This window comes from Rhipicephalus microplus, chromosome 1, assembly GCF_043290135.1.
Source record: "Rhipicephalus microplus isolate Deutch F79 chromosome 1, USDA_Rmic, whole genome shotgun sequence".
NCBI classification, from domain to species: domain Eukaryota; kingdom Metazoa; phylum Arthropoda; class Arachnida; order Ixodida; family Ixodidae; genus Rhipicephalus; species Rhipicephalus microplus.
This window is the reverse complement of record NC_134700.1, coordinates 233,509,886-233,529,148: the sequence shown is the minus strand read 5'-3', so window position 1 is coordinate 233,529,148 and position 19,263 is coordinate 233,509,886. Positions and strand designations below refer to the sequence as shown.

The 19,263-nt window shown below is 52.8% G+C and overlaps 2 protein-coding genes across 5 annotated transcripts in view; one reads left to right on the top strand and one right to left on the bottom strand.

Moving 5' to 3' along the window:
- LOC119166429 (elongation factor-like GTPase 1) overlaps positions 1-19,263 on the bottom strand; it is a 409,196-nt gene that overhangs the window by 40,367 nt on the left and 349,566 nt on the right. The window lies entirely within an intron of this gene.
- aos (protein argos) lies at positions 1,905-18,555 on the top strand. Its single transcript, XM_037412325.2, has 4 exons — positions 1,905-2,163; positions 14,425-14,664; positions 15,392-15,553; positions 16,349-18,555. The coding sequence occupies exons 1-4, from the start codon at positions 2,005-2,007 to the stop codon at positions 16,547-16,549; spliced, it is 762 nt and encodes a 253-aa protein (XP_037268222.1). The 5' UTR covers positions 1,905-2,004; the 3' UTR covers positions 16,550-18,555.

Here is a 19,263-nt window from a genome sequence, read left to right as displayed (position 1 = left end):
CCGTGTGCGTAATTTTCTCCACGCCTCCCGCTTTAACGCAGGCCGCAACGGCGATCAGTAATGAATGCACCGAAATGTGGGAAATCTTCGTTAGCGTCTCATTCTTTTCCCAAACCTTTATTTACAACAGCCCACTAGCCCCTTTCTGAAAAATGAAATCATTAGGGGGTTCTCTCTCTCACACTCGATAATCCATGAATGTCACGTCATCATCATCATCATCATCATCATCATCACTCTGACTGCGCCCACAGCAGGGCAAAGGCCCCTCCCATGAACCGCCAATCAACCCAGACTTGTGCTTTCTCTTTCCACTTTATACCTGCAAACTTCTTCATATCGTCAGCCCACATAACTTTCTGCCTCCCCCTACCTTGCCACCCTTGATGACCAGCGGTTATCTTGCTTACACTCTACGTGCCCGGCCCGTGTCCATTTCTTCTTTTCACCCTGGTTTGTTCCCACTCTGCTCCCTTCTTGTCTCTTATGGTTACTCGCATCATTTTCTTTTCCATTCTGAAATCATGAATGATAATCTACCACTAGTCCTTCAGAGGAACGTATATAACATCTGCATAAACGTCACATCAGCACACAAGTAGGTTCACTCGCACAAATAGTGACGGTCGTAGTGACGGTTCGCATAAACGAGGACATGAAACCAACTCGCCGCAGAAACCGATAGCCAAAACTGCTACACCGTACTGGGCTACCACGCTGCTATATGCGAGAAAAGCAGGACGCCCTCGAGCGTGACCGAAAGCGCGCGGGTCCAAGTCCCCCACCACTTCTCTCTCTCTCAGTCCCGCGAGATCAGCCACACGCATGGAAGGGCCAGCCGAGGAAGGGAACTACGCGAGTGAACTCGGGCGTAACGCCCGGGAAATCCGAAACCCTCAATCAGCAGGCGACCGGTACAAGGTGCATGCACATGTATACGCGATCGCAAAGAGGACCACGAGAAAGAATAAATAATGAAAATACACGAAAAAAAAGAAGAAAGACAAAGAAATAACGAGTAACGTCCCATGAACTATCTCCTTCTCGGCAACAGCTCAAGCGCAAGGAAAGTGGCAAGAAAAGTTGCAGGACCAGCAAGCGGCCACGCACGAAGCTTGCAGCAAGTAAATCTCGGGTCGCGAAAGCGCGCGGACTCGACACCCCATGCACGCGCAGAGCCAGTCGCGTGCCTCTCTTGTATCGCCTCTGGACGAACAAGTTCCACTCGCCTGCGGGGCAATATCGCGGCCAAAGCGGTAGTAGCACTTCGTATCGTTACTTTAATTCCACGCAGGGAAGGCAGGTTGGCAGGTCTTGTAAATTGCGGGCCCCCTCCCACGAGGAGGGACAGCACCACGCAACATCGGCCGAAGCAGATCGCGGGAAAGGACTCCCGCCCTCCTTTCCCTTGCTTCGGAAGGATAAACAAAAAAAAGGGGAAATTACAAAACAGCAGGGCATCTAGCGTGGACCTCGACGCAACTTTCGTCCGCGCGGACGCTGGAGCAGGGTCGCAACTACGCACGATACGCGCCACGCAGCTCTCTCATCGTGCGCCCTTCTCTCCCGAGCATCCCGCGTTCATCTTTCCACTCCAAAATGACGTCACGAAGCACTCTCCTTCGCCCTCTCCTCGCGGTGGTACGGCGCTCCTTCCTTCCTTCTCCGCTGCCGTGTTTGTAAACACACACACAGCGAGCGCGGCCCCCGGCGAGTAGCGAATCGCCCCAAGAAGGAGAGGATGCCGCGGGAACAAGAAATAAAGAGAAGCGCAACGGAAAAGCCAGCTCCATTCACGAAAAAGATTTTCCTCCTCGTCGAAGAAAAGGTGCTCACGCAAGGCGAAGGAGCCGCGGGAGAGGAGGCGCTCCCCACCAGCGCCCCTCCTCCTCCTCAGCGGCGGGGAAGGAAGCGGCGAGCAAACGGGCAGGCCTAGTCGATGCCAAGGCCCCGGCACTCACGCAGCAGCTCAATGAAGTCGCAGGAGGAGCCACCACGGCCGCTATGAGACTGCTGCCGCTGACGGACCGGGATCAGGCCGAAGCGCTGGGCTCGTCGAGGACGGCTCCCGCCACCACGCTGGTCCTGCTGGCCGCGCTGCTCGCTGCGCCGCCCGCGCTGAGCAGTGGGGCCCGCGTCGAGAGACTCTTCTACCAGAGCGGGGTGAGTAGCGTGCACGGCGCACCTGCTGCCGCGCCTCCATACTTCCTAGCATGCCCGCCCGCCCGAGGTGTACACCAAGCAGTCCCCCGACACAGTGTCCACGCTCTTTCCAGAACTTCCTTCGGGACTCGCGGACATTTTCAGAGCAGGGTCGGCGCTCGGGAACACCCGAGTGTGCCACACGCTCGCTGGCCGGATGCAGTCCAATCGGTAGGAGCAGAGCCCTCTTACATTACTGAAGGGCAGCACGCGTTTATTGAAGATTAATTAGCGACGCCACACTTCAGCATGTGGATGCTGGGACAGAAGCAAGCATCAAGGGGGCGGACACAGGCGGTGCACATAGTAGAAGAATAAGAAAACACGCTCATGTAGCAGCGCTGTCTCACTGCTATGTCAATCGAAAACGGCATTCGTTGTATGCTCGCCTTTGGGGACGAGAAAACAGTTTCATCGGCAGTGATGCTTGCGGATGAGCTCCCATGATCACTCACGAGATAGGGGTGCCAGAGATCGGGAGAGCCCTGCCTGCCGCCTTGACAAGTGGCGGAGGCCCTTGAGAAGCTACGCGGGAGTTTCATCGGCAGTGATTGCGGGTAAGCTCTCCTGATCACTCACGAGATAGAGCCGCTATCGTCGGGAGAGTCCTGCCGCCTTGACAGGTGGCGGCCCTTGAGAAGCTACGCGGGCGTGTCAATAGCGAAGAGATAAGATTGACGCCAAGAAAGAGGGACTCCTCCCTCCCTCACGACGTTGAAAATTCATTGACAAGCCGCGGTCGTCGCTGACACCGACGGCGTCCTGCACTTGCGCCTGCCTGGCTCTCCCTCCACGCGTTTTATCGTGGAACCAGCGTGATCGTAACGTTTCAGGTTCGCTGACAGGACAGAGGAGAACTCGTGTCACGTGAAACGCTGTTTACGGCATGTGCAGTGACGGGTATACGCTTCTTTCCGGTTTTCGGTGCTCCGTGAGACGCTTTTGCCATTTTTTTTATGTTACTGCTCGCACACAACAAGCCCATGCGATATAATACGACCGCAAGATGAGACGCCCGATGACAGTCTGCAAGGGCAAAGCGCAGCGCCGGATGTCGCACACCGGTCGCCGTGTTCCGGCGTGACTGGTCTGCCTCGAAAACAAGCGCTTGTATTTCGGCGTTCGATTTCCCGCGCAAGGCATTGCTGCAGGGCGCGAGGTAACGTGAGCGACTATCTCGTGCGCATCGCGTGTTCAGGTGTGCGCAACGAAGACCCTGGTTTCACCTGTCCTTGGGAAGGCCAAAAGCTGCCTGACAAAAAAAAAACAAAAAAACAACGAGTGTATTCGTTTAGGTTAGCTCAGAAGCCCTCTTTAGGAAAACAGAATCGTCTTTTTGTCACGTGAGCAGGAGCTGGGAAATCATAAACGACAACCGCGACTAAAGTTACGAAACGACTCTCTTGAAGGCAATGAAAGACACGCGAGCGAAAAAAAAAACATAAATGAGAACGCGCGGCTACCGATAACGCCCACAAGACTGACGCAATTCTCTCTCCAGAACACGAAATCGCTTCTGCGCTACACTGCTTCACATCCACGCCTGTCCATTCACGCGACAGGGAGAGTCGACTGGTAAAAGCGCGCATGTCGTTTACTCCCAAGAAGGGGGCATCGCACAAAACAGAAACGAAAGCTGCAGAGGCAACGCGCGGGGCGGAAAGCGAAGTAAGAGGGAGGAAGCATATATCCTAAACGACCTTCGCAGGCCGTGCCGCCGTAAAGGTCGCCACCGAAAACAAATCAGCAGAGGGCCTTTTCTGCTGCCACCAGCGGCAGCTACGGATCGTCGCTCGTTCCAGAGAGATCGTCGTACCGCGTCTGGTTCTTTCGCCGGCGACTCCGGAAGCAACAGGTGTCGCTCCGAAGGCGTCTTCGCGCAGCTCCAAAATGTCAGCCCCCTCGTTCCACTCTCGGTCCTTTTCCACCGTGTTACGACGGGGCGCCGAGCCGTCGCCGCCTCCGGTCCGTCACCTTGGCGCGCCGCATACACTCGACGACGCCAACGGGTCCGAGAAAAGGCCGAGCGACGCCCGCTCTTGCAAACCACGGCCGCCAAAGCACATGCGTGACATAACCTAACGATGGGGAAGGGGGGGGGGGAGTGATTTTAAATGAAAAGAAAAGTGAGCACCGTAACTGTCTGTATCAGAGTGCGACACCTCAACTGTAGAGGGGTGGGGGTAAAGGAGGGATTAAAATGATAGGATTAAAAGGTAGAGATAGAGGGAGAGAAAGGAGAGCGCGAGGCACACGGACAGCGAACGACGGAAGTAAGGAGAAGATAGGAAAGACGGACACGGTCGCAGGAGTCCGAGGACGGGGCACCACTCGGCGAGAGCTCTTGTCGGCGTCGGGAGATGGCGTAGGGCGAGCCCAGAGCTGCGCTGTCGTCGGAGATCGCGGGGGCATGATCGGTCGGCACGAAATCCAGCGAGCGAGTCGTCCTAACCTATCGAAGTCACTGAAACCGCCGTACAGAGCACACGCATTTGGGGATGCGACGTCCGCGATGTCACATTAGTGTTACGAGAGCATCATATGCAGCTTCTTTTGTTTATGCACGGAGACATCAAAGCAGGTTAACGGCAACTTTTTTATTTTGTTTTGTTATCAAAGCCGCCACAGCGAGGTGCCAGTGCGCTTCGGAAGCCATGACGCCACGGACTGCCGAGCGTACAGCGATCACGGACTGAAACACGAACATTTATGGTTAAAAGGGGGCCATGAGATGGCCAGCCACCAAATGGCGATTTTCAGCAATATACAGAGGTAGAGAGTCTATTCCGCCAGTACATATGTGAGAAATTAACTAATAAAATGTCACTGCACAATGAGCCCTAGAAGTCACCGGCTATTAGCGCCGCTCACCGTCGGCGACCGCCATTATGCGATGGCGTGTGTGACGCCACGAGTTCCTCCGCGGAGTCACGGTTCGCGAGTATACCATTGTTGTCAGACTGCTCGCGTATTTACGAAAATTGCTTGTAATCAATCAAGTTGTCGACCACACACATGCGCTGAAATTTTGCCAGCTTGTTATAGAACACCCAAGCACTAACCTCCTTAACGAAGATTATGAGCAAAAATTGGGTATCGTGGCCTCCTCAGGTAATGCGCGTATACTTTCTTTCCCATGCGCGTCTTCAGTTCGCGTCAGATGGACGGTATTTTTTACTCGAAAGCTTACATCTGAGGCAACATTACTTTTACCAGCCAGATTCGTAGCGACCGGATTTCACGTGGTTAACTTTCAAGTCCGCGGAAACTAAGAAATGCTACAGCACTCAAGCGTCCAAGCACATCCAGTCCTAAAGTCCGAAAAATAACGTGCAAAGTGATCGTATGAGACCATTACATTGTGTAATTGCTTATAGCAGTCGTTACACTGCAAAAAGAATTGATGTTCGGTATGGGCAAACACGTTCGTAATACAATGAAAAAAAATCGTGTCTGTGTTCGTATGCTTGAACCAGTCGCAATGTTTGCGACCGTATGGTTTGCTTTTACTATGTGCCATAGCGGCCGTTCGTCAAGATCCCTATTCGAGGCCTACCGTCAACCGATCAGAATCGATACGCGTTCGAACGGTGCCAGAGGACGGAACAGATAAAGTAACAGGGTAATAATAACAAGGCGCACTAAAACAGCCTTAACTATAAACACGGCGCAGTAAACCTGCCCCTCCCCCTCTCCGAGCGCTCTGTAGTTCGAGAGACACAGCCCGCTCTTGAAGTAAAAACCTCGCCGCCAGCGTTGGTACTTGTAACTCGACGGGGTAAAGCACAGAGTGTGCGGGTTGTATACGTGCAGCTCCCGGGTCAGAAAACCACGAGTTCCCGCGGCTTTTCTCCCATCCGAGAATAGAGCCGGGGGGCAGTACGAAAGTGATCGTAATGTGTAACGATGTATACGTAGGAGAACCGCGTATGGCGCTGCGCGGGACTGTAAACCTTCTTTTTGGCCGAAAGCACGTCGTTGCGATAACAATGGGACCGGGAGATCGGCAGGGCCGTGGTATTATAGCTCGACGCTGTGTAAAAGTTTTGTCATACATTTACCGCGACAACAGCATCACAACGCCGTTATGGCCGTATACGCTTTCCTAACAATTCTAATCGAGAATCGCGTTTAACGACGGCGGCGTGCGTTTTAGTACGTATACACGTAGCGAGGAAGGCTCTCATGAAACGGCGTTGTGGAGAATAACGCACGATGAGCGTAATGGCACATTGACCTATCATGCAGCGCGAGAGTTCCATGCTTACCAGTGGCTTTTCGCGAGACAGACCTCAAAATGCCGTTAGCTGTATACGCTCGTCAACTATAGCGAGAAACGAAATGCTTGGCGAAAAGATGAATGGGTGGGACTGTTGCTCCCATTTTCTACTCCTGAACGCCGCCCCTGAAGCATCACGCGAACATATTATAGACATATTCCATGTTTGTCAGCAGAGGTACACGCCGTAAACACCGTCAACATACTGAGGCGATTCGCTCTAAAGCCGCCCAGCCCAAAGCTCGCCCCCCCTCCCCCCCATGATCAAGTGAGAACTAGGACAGCACAGCGTTATAGCTGATCTGCCAGTTAGTTGTCCAGCACTATGTCGACGGCCCCTACCGCTGTTAACAAACATGGAATAGGCCTACAGAACCTGAGCATCAGGTCGAAGATGTACGTCTGCTCCACGCTTGTACAATTTAAAGTGCCACAATAACACTGAACTAACGCGCAAAAATGTGGACGGAATGGCGAATATAAAAACAGCGTGCGAACATTCAAAAACTTTCCAATAACGAAAGAAACAGCGCTCCATTCGATTCGGTAACCGAATCGAGCAGTGCACATCGGAAATACCAAACCATGTTCGAGCACTTGATAAAATCAGCCCAGACGGCAATGCGCCAACCGAACAAAGCTCTGGAACAAAGCGGAATCATTTTTCCCGTTTTAGTTACTGTATTACCAGTATGCAAGGCGGCGAAAGGTTTTACGGACCTATGAACGCTATGCACTGATCACCGGATGAAGGAAACGAAAATGAATTCACTCATTATCATGAGATTCATGATAACGTCCATTCGCAAACATTGAATGTTTCAGTTTTACGTAAAAGCTCGTGACAATGCACTATTTCGAAGGCTGAAGTAACTGCGGTATATCAACCTACAGTAACAGTAACAAAATATCACGAGCGCTCTAGCCGATGGTGCATATAGATCTTACTTCGGTTTACAAAATTGTGTCATATTTTTTTGTTACTTAAGAGTAATCGTAATTGTCCTTTGTTATCTTTAAGGTTTGTTTCAAATAATATATTGTAAATTGACGGGCTATTTTCAAAATGGCTGGCATACTATTCGAACAATATTCCGTTCTGATTCATATACGATTCGGTGCTTTCACAACTACATTCTAAACTTTGTACCATTCGCACGCCCTTATAGAACAGTGGCGAGTTAAAGGACAACAAGAAGGACAACTAAGGTAAAATCTTTAGGGATCAAGAAACGAAGGTAATGTCAACCGACGCTTAAGACGCCCTATGAAGGGAAGGATGAGAGCAAAAATAAATTCAGAGGAGATGAAGCAAGTTTGGCAACGTAATGCGGACGGAGTGCATGAAAGACGGAGCAGGACGAGGAAACACAATGATGGGTTTACGTATATCGAATACGTTGCGGCAACCTCTAGAGAGAAATTGTATATCCTATCTAAACGGCATGTGTCAAATACAAGACCTCCAGTTGAAAACGGCGCGTGCGCAGCTGGCATGGTCTTTAGCAAAGATTTACATCATCCCACACACAACTAAAACAGGTTATAGCAACAACCTCTGACATGTCAGAGGCAAACCAAACTTAGCTGAATTACGAACAGAAGGTACACAAAGGCCTAAGCCACATTCTTCGTCCGTCTTTATCTCTCGATTTATAACTTTAAATATTCAGTAACCCCTGAATGACGAAAAGCGTAATCCACACCACACGAACGCTTAATGTCCTCCAGAACCCATTCTGTCCTTCCATGGTTTGCTGTCCAAGCTGCAGGGCATTGCATCTTGCCGATTGCAGCGCTAAATCGTAAACAAGCATACAATAACGGCGCAATGTCCTTCCTTGTCTACAATTACTATCGGCTACGTTTTGGGAGGAATCGCAATAGTCGTGCCAGTTCAGACGAACCGCAAGCGTGGCCCCACACTGTAATCCGTCGAATCGCACAGTGAGGGGTGGCGCATCAACCAACGCCCAGTGCCATGGAAGACAATGCCTGAACACTGGCGTATAGCGCATGGCCATTGTCCTGCGGAACTGTCTTCGGCGCGAGCATGACGCCTAATTTACCTGAGATAATGCTATAGGGACAAAAAAGCTGCCAATCAGGCTGTACCGCGCCGTGCTCGTAGCATCATGAGTGGCGAATAAGGTGCTCTTTATAGCAGCGCCACAAACATCCAAAGCTGACAGCAAGATGTACATTCATTTGCTATAAATGGCGCCGCAGCGCTGCAGAAAGACAGGACGTAGAGTACGACAGAACACGCCATGCCTGTCTTTCCAGCAGCAGGGAACCAGCGAGCACGAAAATCCGGTGCATGGCTTGGCCACCCATGGCACAGGAGGCACGACTTCGCGGCACCCTTACGTTTCAGCCAGAATTGGTTTCACGTAAGTTCGGAGGAAAGTGACTTCCAGGGTAACATTGCTCACTCTCAGACCGCGAACGGTCATGAAGGTCAAACTCGACATATCTGGCCAAGGTTTAGGTGTGATGGTGCCCACCTAATAATACGAGGTTTTGCGCTGTAATCAGCAAAACGTTTCGTTGCAGTAATAAACAAAAAAATCGGCTGATCCCACGTACCTGGGAATCAACTTTTTGCGAAGCACGCGGAGGAAAGGTGATCGTGTTGCATTTTTTTTAATTGAGCGACGCGTCACGGAATGACGCTAAATATATGTACAAATGTTGCACGCAGAGACATATGTCGAAGAGAACATGTGTGTTGAAGAGTTTCAGATGTTTATATAACCAGTTTTCCACTTCCACCACGATGTCAGCTGGAAATGTGTTTTAGCAACACCAGAAGCTGGTATGAAGCGCTGATGCTCGGGAAGATGCTGGCCCTTGATACTGCTACATAAATCAATTTCAGCGCATGGCACCTCCCCACAAAAATTCACGCTGACCCAACGTGACGGCTATATGAAAGGAGTACATATGTAATGTTTATAAAATTAGGTAGGCAGCACTGCAACCACTGTTGACGTTTCACATATAGCTCTGTGGTGAAAGACTTGACTGCCACGCAGAATGCTTGGGTTCGATTCATGGGAACCTGTAAATTATTATTTGTATTCGTCGGGTGGCCAACGCTGCCTATGTCAGGTTTTTCTTAACACTGACATTTATTTTATGCTTTCGTTGGGCCGACGCTACCGATGTCGGGTATTGCCTAACGCTCACGCGTTAAAATTGCCCGTGTGTGCTCTCGTCGTTCCTGGGTAGATACTAAGTGTCAATCACCTGTGGCACATACCCGCTTACCAGCGGCACATACCCGCCCGTGAGTATGTGCCACTGTCTGGCAAGAAGTGTTTGACGACGTACGCGACGGAATTGTGACATTATTCATGTCTTGACCAGCGCGTCACATTCGTCACACCATCTTACCCTCCCATGCTAATTTTGGTTCGCGCCAAGTTAAGGGGGGGTGACCACGAGAGCAGCCAAACGTAAGCGGCTAGATAGATAGATACGCTCAAAGTCGCCGAAGTTCGCTAAGAAATGTTTCGCATTAAAAAAAATTGCGATGTCTGCAGAGTGACACCGCTACCACCGTTCACGTTTTACTTTCAATCGCTTCTGGCGACGACACTCGAAAAGGGCTCCGCGAAAAAGTCGATCCACTCGTCGATACAGTGGTCGTCAACCCGGAGAAGTCACGAGAAGCGCTCGAGATCAGCTATGTGGTGCAGCCTTGGCCACCCCGCTTGCCCCACGCGCCGTGCATGGCCGAGCGACTTGGCAGAGAAGGGGGCCCTCGGGCCAGCCAGCGATCGAGCAGCGATGGAGGGGGGCTGAGAACGTGTTGTCTTAGGAAAGAAGCGGAGGGGGGGGCGTTGCATTGGCAGTCGAAATGCCGAGGACGACGACGAAAATGACGACGACGCCCAGGGCGCGGGACGCACTTACTACTGCCTTCCTCGGCGGCAGGAACAGCAGCCCGCGGGCCGTCTTGAAAACCGGTTCCCGTGCCTCCACGGCTCCTGGCACTTTTTTTGTTGTTTCTCTTCCTGGGCTTCCTCTCCATTCTACGAGAAGGGGCGTGCGTACAGGGTCGAGCAGCGTGAGTGCCGCGACGGCGTGCGTAGCGTAGAGCCTCCGTGAGGGCAGCGCTGTAGTGTGTACGCGCCCAGAGAGGAGGCGGCCGGCCGGCCGCCATTCACCCCCCGAGCTGGTTTCTGTTTCCTTCACTCCCCTCCGTGGAATCCAAACTTTCTTTCCTTCGCATATTTTTATTTCTTCCCCTCTCTTATGCGAATATACAGCACGCAACGTTCATTCTCGCCTGCCTCCTTCCAGCGCCAAGCGTCGTTGCACGCTTGTTTGTGTGTGCGTCCGGACGCATACCAACGGACAGCGCGCGCGTATTTAAGTGCCCCCTCGGATATGCGTACGCGCGTGGTCGTTGCCGGAGGACCAACGCTCGCCTTTCAGCGGGCCGAGAACCACGAGGGGTGTAGGCGCCCACTACCCGAGCGCGGAATAAAGGGTCTCCTTGATTGCACCCTCGGGAAAATGAATGCGCCGGCCGCGGAGGAAGAAGCCAATCCCCCATTGTTGCCTGCGCCCCGGCGAAGAAGTGGCCCCGGAGAAAGTGAAGCGCGCAAGAAGAAGGTAGGGCGCCACTCGGTGCGCTGGTATCAATCATGCCTCCTCGGCCCGTGGCATCCGCTGACTGGCACGCGGGAACGCCAGCAGCCCGTCCCATCGGCGTGCGATGAGTATCATCGGCGGACCAACGAGCCCCTCTCACCACCCGATCACCTGCCTCCGGTCTCTTTCTTGCAACTAGAGATGCTCCTTCCGTTCCATCTTGCTTTTCTTTGCTGTTTCGCTCGATGATCATCTCCCCATAAAGTGCGCGATCTTACTCACATCGTCCGAGTGCCCAGAGAGGTCGATGGTGTTCTTCAACCTCCTCCACATCTTTAGGATCGGGCAGTAAGTCGCTCGATCTGATTTAGCCTCGCCCTTCAGTCAAGAGCGTACGAACGTGATCGAGAGGGGACGTGATGTGAGAGAGTCATCGGGGTGTGCATTTCCCGAGGTTGGCCCCCGCTGCTTCTAGAAGCCCTCGCACCCCAGAGACGTGGGCAGCCCGTCTTCTACGTAGGAATCGGTGCGACCCGCGGGTGAGGGAAAAGATGAACCGCGGACGCAGCTCGACCAGCAACGGCCCACTTGTCCAGAGGGGGCTGCGCGTGCGGCCACAGTTGTGCCATTCGTTCTCGGAAACCCGCGCGCACTGCATACCGGCCGAGCGGCAGGCACACCGCCCACGCGCTGGCCACTGCATTTAATAAACGGGTTCGCCATTGCCGAGAGGACGCTCACCCCGCATACCGACCACACGAGCGTTTGTGGGGACACACGGCGTGAGTGGGGAAACGGCCGTGGGACGGCGGTGTGCGAGCGGCGCTGACCCAGTTGGCACCGCCTGCGCGCGCCAGTGCCGCGTTCCGCCGGAGAGGTGTTGTTCGCCCACGACCCCGGCTGCGTCCCTGGGCAGGCCTGCCGTTCGCATGCCGCCCCCCACAGCAGCAGCCACGTTTTCCTGGCGGCGAAACCGCGGAAGCGATCCGATGCAGATCGGGGCAGCCCGACTGTGCTGGGCGCAGTTGGAAATGCGAGAAGGGACCCCCCGACGATGCGTGTGAAACGCGCATTGAATACTAAATCAGCTCGGAATCGTTTGTTTTCCCCGAGAAGTGAGAGAGATTAGCATAAAAGAGCTTGCGGGGAGGAGTCTTTCTGGCAAGGCGCCACGAGACGACGAAGCACACTACTCGCAACTTTCACAGATGATGGCGCCACCGTGCGGCAGCCGTCATAACTATCGTTAGGGGGATGCTCGCGGAGCCAGTTTCATGCCAGCGTTCAGTCGGCCTCAATTTTGCGGTTCCATGGTGCTTTATATTTAGTCGCTAACAATTTTTATTTACGGTGATTTTGAGTTCGGTAGTGAACTACCGAAGTCGGACAGGTACGGCGAGTCGTAGTAGCCATGATTCACTCTTCATTGTTTTTCACTGTGAGCTGCAGGTGCAAGAATCACGAAATGCGTTGGGTGCGTCTGTGCACACGCCGTGCGGTCAAAGGCGAGGTTTCTTGCTTTGTACGAGCAGTAACCCTGCGAGAGAGGGAGAGAGAAAGGAAATATTTGCACTCACGGCATTTCAGTAGAAGCATAAGCGCGCGCAGGGTTTTTCTTCAGGAGGGGACGAAGGCTCGTCGAAGTGCTCCACACTGTCTGCAAGCACCCCCGAAGCATGGTCGATTACGAGAATGACTTGACCACGAAGGCGGGCTGTCGTGAGAAGTAAGTTTTTGTTGCGCCGCGTGCGAGAACTTGCGCGCCCGGCGTCCACTGGACAAGTCCGTTTCTGGACAAGTCCAGAGAACCGATAAGTCCTCTGGATACGCACGCCAGAGAATCGATTGAAAGCAGTGATTCATCAACCACCAAATAGCACTATCTTCAATCGCGAAACGAAAGGGTAGCTACGCCAGCAGTTCCATATCGACGAGTGTGTTTCGCACGCTCCATCCAGAACGTTCGCAAGACCCGATTTCGAGTCTCGACCAGATAGATGCTTGGGTGCAGTTACTTTACGGTCAGGACGGGCAATCTGTTTCAAAAGCTCCTCTTCTATATCTCATCTCCTCTTCTACACTACCGACTATTCGAGCACGAATAGAAAGTTGCCCGAGAGGATTCGAAAGGTCGCACGCTTGGGGGTCACGGAGAAGTCGGAAAAACAGAAAAGAGACACACGCTGCGCGCAGGAACGCTCCGTATACGGTCCATCAAAGAACGAGGAAAGGAGAGAGAGAGAGAGAGAGAGAGAGAGGGGGGAGGGAGGATGTTTACGCGCAATGCCCACGCACCAGGTTTCGGCAAGCCAGCGGAGGGGCTAGGGAGGAGGGGTACGAAAAGGGGGCAAAAGGTTTTCCTTAGAGGCGCTCTTTTTTCTCGAATCGCTGCCGTTTCTTCTACACGTAACGCCCACGATTGGCCGAGGTCGGTCAACAGAGCTTCCCCGAAGAAATTTTGCCAGGCACCAAAAATAAGTTCGACGTGAGCGTGGGCGGCTTCTTGGCCACCGACGCCTTCTTTTTCCGATTCCTCGAACCCTGCGGATCATCGCGCGGCGATAGCGAAAGCCCCCCCAAAACGTTATACGGCCACGCCGCTTGATAAACTTGCGCACGAGCCGAGGCGTGGATACGAAGCAGGCGTACGTACTAAATATGCCCGTGGTTCTTGCCGCAGCAGTGTCCGCACACAGGACGCTCATTCAAGGATACTACTAACATCCGGAGAACTCTTTAATCAGCCCAAGTCTGCATGGTCGTCTTGCACGGAATTTAACGTAATGCATCCGAGACAAGCTTCACTTGATGACGTTGAACAGGGTCTGGTGCGAACATCGGCGTAGCATTTCATTCATCGCCCCCCTCCCCCTAATAAGGAAGCCAAAATTGAAGTTTTTCACTATATACGTCCCTGGATATGAGAAGCATGAGTAAACGGCTGGAGGACGAGCTCAGTTTAATAAATGCGTTGAATATAATTCACAGATCCAAAACAAGTGCACTAGATTGCTTTAGTCGCGCTCCAGCTGAGTGCATTTGCTTTCTTCCCAGAAAAAAGAAAAATCCATGCCTCAGGTTGTCACCACTGAGCCACACTGCTACGATCGACACGTTCCTATTTCTCTTCCGCATGAAACGATATCAGTATAAGCTGCTCAGTTCACACACGACACGTGAAATCGTACGAACAGGAACCTGTAAATCACGAGCATACACATATCTTTAGACAAAGCCAGTTGGCGATTGACAGACAAGTCAATGAAGTCCCGAAGAACATGTATACCTCCAGAGTGACATCCGTAATACTCAACGGTGCGCGCTTGCCTTGCTCGCAGAACTCGGAGTCCGAGCTTCCCGAGTGCGGTCCACGCGCCGTGTGCAACCGCGTGGACACTTACGGCACCCCGTGGGTGGAGCGCCAGTGCCGCTGCCCGGGAGGCCAGAGCTGCCCGCGCAGCCTGGACGCCCACGACGGCCACACGGTGCGCGACAAGTGGCGCCTGCTCAAGCTGTGCGAGCCCGTGGACGACCTGCCCCGCTGCCGGTACTTCAGGGACGCCGCCTGGACCGTGCAGGTACACGACCTCCTTTCTAGCGGCAGGGCAACAGCCGGTGGCAGCACATCACGGCATTTCACGGGGCTTACCTGTTGCGAAGTCCTATCTATACCAAGTCACAGACCGCTTCCGTTCGAGTGGACAAGCAGGTTTTATAACTGACTTTATAGCTGACTTGCTTGAATGACTATGAATGCCTAAAGACAATGTCACCCGGTAGCCATGCGCATTATATATATATATATATATATATATATATATATATATATATATATATATATATATATATATATATATATATATATATATATATATATATATATATATATATATATACCCGTGCCTGCCAATGCGCAAAATACCGCCTCAAATGGCATTCATGTGTACTACCGGGCCCATATAAACAAAATGTTTGCAATGAATGTATCTGTATATGAATTGTCGAGGCCCTGTTGAGTGTTCAACTTGCGCGTGCAGTGCGACCTCAGCACACCACAAGCTTAATCGACGCGAGCGGGTCGAGTCAGTCGTCGAGCTGACTTGGGCGAGTCAACCAGAGTCAACCTATAACTGAACTTACTTGAGTCGCCACGACTCTATATATACACTGTTCACACGAACTCGGCGAGAGGTTTTAAGCCATCCAATGCGACTCCATCCAGTTCAAGTGTATATGCGCGTATTACGCGACCTATTCGCCATCATTTGGAGCGCTCAGTCCAACCGCCGCGTTTTTTTTTTGCAGGCATCTCCGTCAAACGGCACAATGCAGCAGACGGTGCATTGTCTGTGCCCACGTGGCTCGGTGGCCTACATCTTCAAGCACCGGCAGCCGCAGTTGAAAGGCTCCAATCCGCAGGCTGCACCATCCGTCCTACGCTACGCCTTCGCCTGCTCGCCACTCAGCGTGAGTATACCGATCAGTGTACGCATGAATGGCATGATACATACCTATTCTAAATTATGTGGGGATGACGGTGTATGCAAGCGCCAGTCGACGTACTACCTCCGCGATACGCCTTTCTCAACGTGATTCTTGTACATACGTACATACCGGAGCTCGAATGGCAACAGATCCTGCTCGTGACTAGCGAGATAGTAAGAAAAACGAGCCTCATCTCATGTTGAACGAACAACGATAAATATTTTTGTTTTGAGCAGTATAACCAATACCGTTGGAGCAGTAAGGAGAAGAACTAAAATGATGCCGAGGGGTTAACCCGGCAACAAGAGCAGAATAAATATACCTTAAGCGCAAGTTCATAGAAAGAAACAAATATGAGACGTTATATAGCTACCGCTTCTCTTCTACAAAGCAGGCGATCGCCACAAGGTATGAATAACAGTTAAGATGCATGAGCTCACGCGGTTATTTAAGCAGCTGCGATAAGCGTTACATTAGATGCCTGATTTCCATTGAATAAATGTCGGCACTAGAACCGCGCTACCGCCAGAACGACAGGGTAAGAAAGCTGTATGTAAACTTCAGCGTACACAAATGCCTGGAACGCGGCTCTTATGACATAGCAGTCGGGGTCCATAGAAGCATTGAAAGTTAAGCTAGTCGGTATGTATTCGGCTCTGTATGCCCACGTCGACTCTGCGTGTGCCATGATTGACCACAGAGAAAACAAAAGAGAGTAAGATTTTATTGTGCGGCGTGACCAGGTGTTTAAAAAAAACGTTTGTCCTTCTATCGCAGAGGCTTCGTTGTCAACGGAAGGAGCCCTGCCGCCTGTTCACGGTGCGCAAGAGGCCCGACGTGGAAGAGGTCAACGCCAGCACGCTCTGCCAATGTCCCCGGGGATGGCACTGCCCTGGCAAGCACACCGAGGCCGTGCCAGGACCACGCTACGATCGGGTCCGGACGTACTCGGCATACTGCACAGCGCCAGACCACTGATAGCGATGTAGCGGGGCGTGAGAGCCCGGCGCCCCCCGCCACATGTCACAGAGAAAAAAAAAAGACACTTTTTTTTGCCCGTGCATCGAGCAATCACGACGGTCCACCGTTGCCATCTGATGAAAGACTTCCACCGTGGATTTGCCGCGCCGTTCGTGGCCGCCGGCTTTAGCTCCAGGCATCGCGCTTAGCAATGGACCCAAGTCTTCTCAACCGTTTCTCGTCACGGCTGATACAAACGGACGACGCGACACGATTCATCAGCAGCAACACCGACCGCGCTCCGATCCAGTACCTCACGCCTAAATATGAAACGCTCACCGATGGAACAAAATGAACGGGATAAAGAGGAAGGTGGGATGGGTGAAAAAAAAAATATCCCTTGCAGGTCAGGATTCTTCATTGAAAATGCCCCGAAATTGGGCACTTGAAAAGCTTGCGCGGGTCAGTCAAAGAGAAAACGCCCGATTCCACGACGGGCCATGAAGGCAAACGAAGTATGTCGACTCGCCAATGTAATGAAGGGTGACGTGCAAACGTAATCGCTGTACCGGTGACAAATCACGTGGAAAACAAGGAAGAAAGCTGCGTCGACTATGCAACGATGACTAACGCCTTCAGCCAGCAGCAGCCCAGAGGAAGTCAGTGTTCTTCATTTCTCGCACGAAGCAGCAAGGAAGGGGGCCTCTCTGCCCCGAGGCTTCTTCCCCTGCGCCAAAGCAAGTTGCAAGCCTCCGTCTGGTAGCAATTCGTGTCCGGAGAAGGCAAGCGTAAATTAGCGGGAGAGAAGAGCGCTGCGCTTGGCTGCTGCAGGGAGGGCCGGCCAAGAAAGCAAGGAAGGGGGGGCCTCCGAAGTCATTCGTCGCGGTGGATCGCCTGGCACATCCCATCGGCGCCACATTGACTCAAAATGGCCGACGGCGTGGGCGTGGTCGCATCCGAGAAAACAGCGTGGACCCGTGCCTGCCAACGCGGAAGTCCCCCCGAAGCAGGACAAGGCAGCCTTCCAGCTGAGCAACATTGGCAGTTGGTATAACGCGCAAGAAGATGCCGGATTCCACAGGAAACACAGGGCTGAGATGCCCGCACCTCGGCATAACAAGGACGGAGAAAAGAACAGTCACTTTCGTCTGTGAACGTATCGAAATTCTCTGCCTCTCTCAAGGAACGTTCTGAGGGCGTTGTGGGGTCTGCGGCTGCCAAGAAAAGGACCGCGGAAGTTTGCATACGGGCCGAGCAGAAGAGCAGCCGAACGCCGGCGACAGTTTCGGACGAAGCAGGGTGTTATTCGCAGTGAGGACTCAATGACGACCTGAACTGTGCGGCGACATCGACGACCACGCAATGCAACGTCGTTTGACCGAGGGAGCTGCCGACCGACACTCAGGTTGCGCAAGAGACATCCAGTTGCGCTGACTGGTTTATGAATAGACGTGGAAGCGCGCACGAAAGAGGCTCCGCCCTCCTCGAAGCGCTCAAGGAAAAGGCCACCGGTGCGACTCTGAGGCAAACTGGTGCTGCGTGCAAAAAGCCTGAACAGAATGAGCAGAGAAAGGAAAACAGTCCAAAAAAAAAAATAGTTCGCGAACGAACTCACGTTGAATTCACAAAACGGGCATGAATCCACGCACTCGGCCGATGTGCACGTACGTGCCGGAGCTGAAGCGGGACTGTCTGACGCTTGTATGGACGACAGAAGGGTAATTTCGCGGTTGTGTGATGTGCATGTGTGTGTGTGAACGTGTGCGCGTATTGCAAAAATGAGGACCGAGCTCGGCCACTAGATGACACGTCGACATCATCTACATGCGAGGACGTTGTTCCGGTGGGACCTACGCCAACTCAGCCACAGGGGCCGGCATCAAACTTGTTTTTCTCGCAATTTTTCTGTAGATAGGTTTTCCTTCTCAACAGAGGCGGAAAGAAAATGTGTGTTGCCGTTTCTTACTTGTACAGATGTAAATAAGCCAGAAGGTTGTTATCAATAAATATAATTAATGAAATCATTACGAAATAAGAGCAGTTTTCTCAGCGATAATGGGCGGAAGTTGCACGCCATAAGGACGAAGGAAGAACAAGCAGTAAAAAAGTGGGGGGGGGGGGGGTTGGAAACTCTTCTCGGGAAGGCGCACGAAACACGCACTCACAGGCATACACGACGCTCGTCATCTGCGGCTCTCTGCTGCACGCGCTTCCTGCGTTTTATGCGGGCCCTGGCTTCCACTGGGAGAGGCAGGCAGGCACTACACCGCAGTACACAGCTTTCCTCCTCGCCCCATAAATAAGCCCAACCGGGAGGAAGGCCGATTAAGGTGACCCGGTGCCCGCCTCACAACAAAGGGGTCGGCGATGACCTCCGTGACCCCCCGCGTGACCCCCTTCCCCGCTCAAATTTACGATAGCGATAAAGAGTTATTAGACGTGGCAGGGGCGCCCGTTCCCACGCTGCGCGTACACGCGCATCGCGCGGTGCCCTCTCCGCCGGCTGCTGCTGCCTCCTCGCGTGCCCCGCGGGGACGTGGCTCGGAGGCCGGCCGCATACGCGGTGATGCGCGCACGCACGGAGGGGACGCCACACTATCGCCACGACCTAGGAGGCTGCCGTTGGAACCTCGCTAGGGCACCAAAATTGCCACTTACCGTAAGCAGCACCGCATGGACAGTGGCTATCGCGTCGTCATCTTTCTTTTCCTGACAGACATCACTTGGAACAC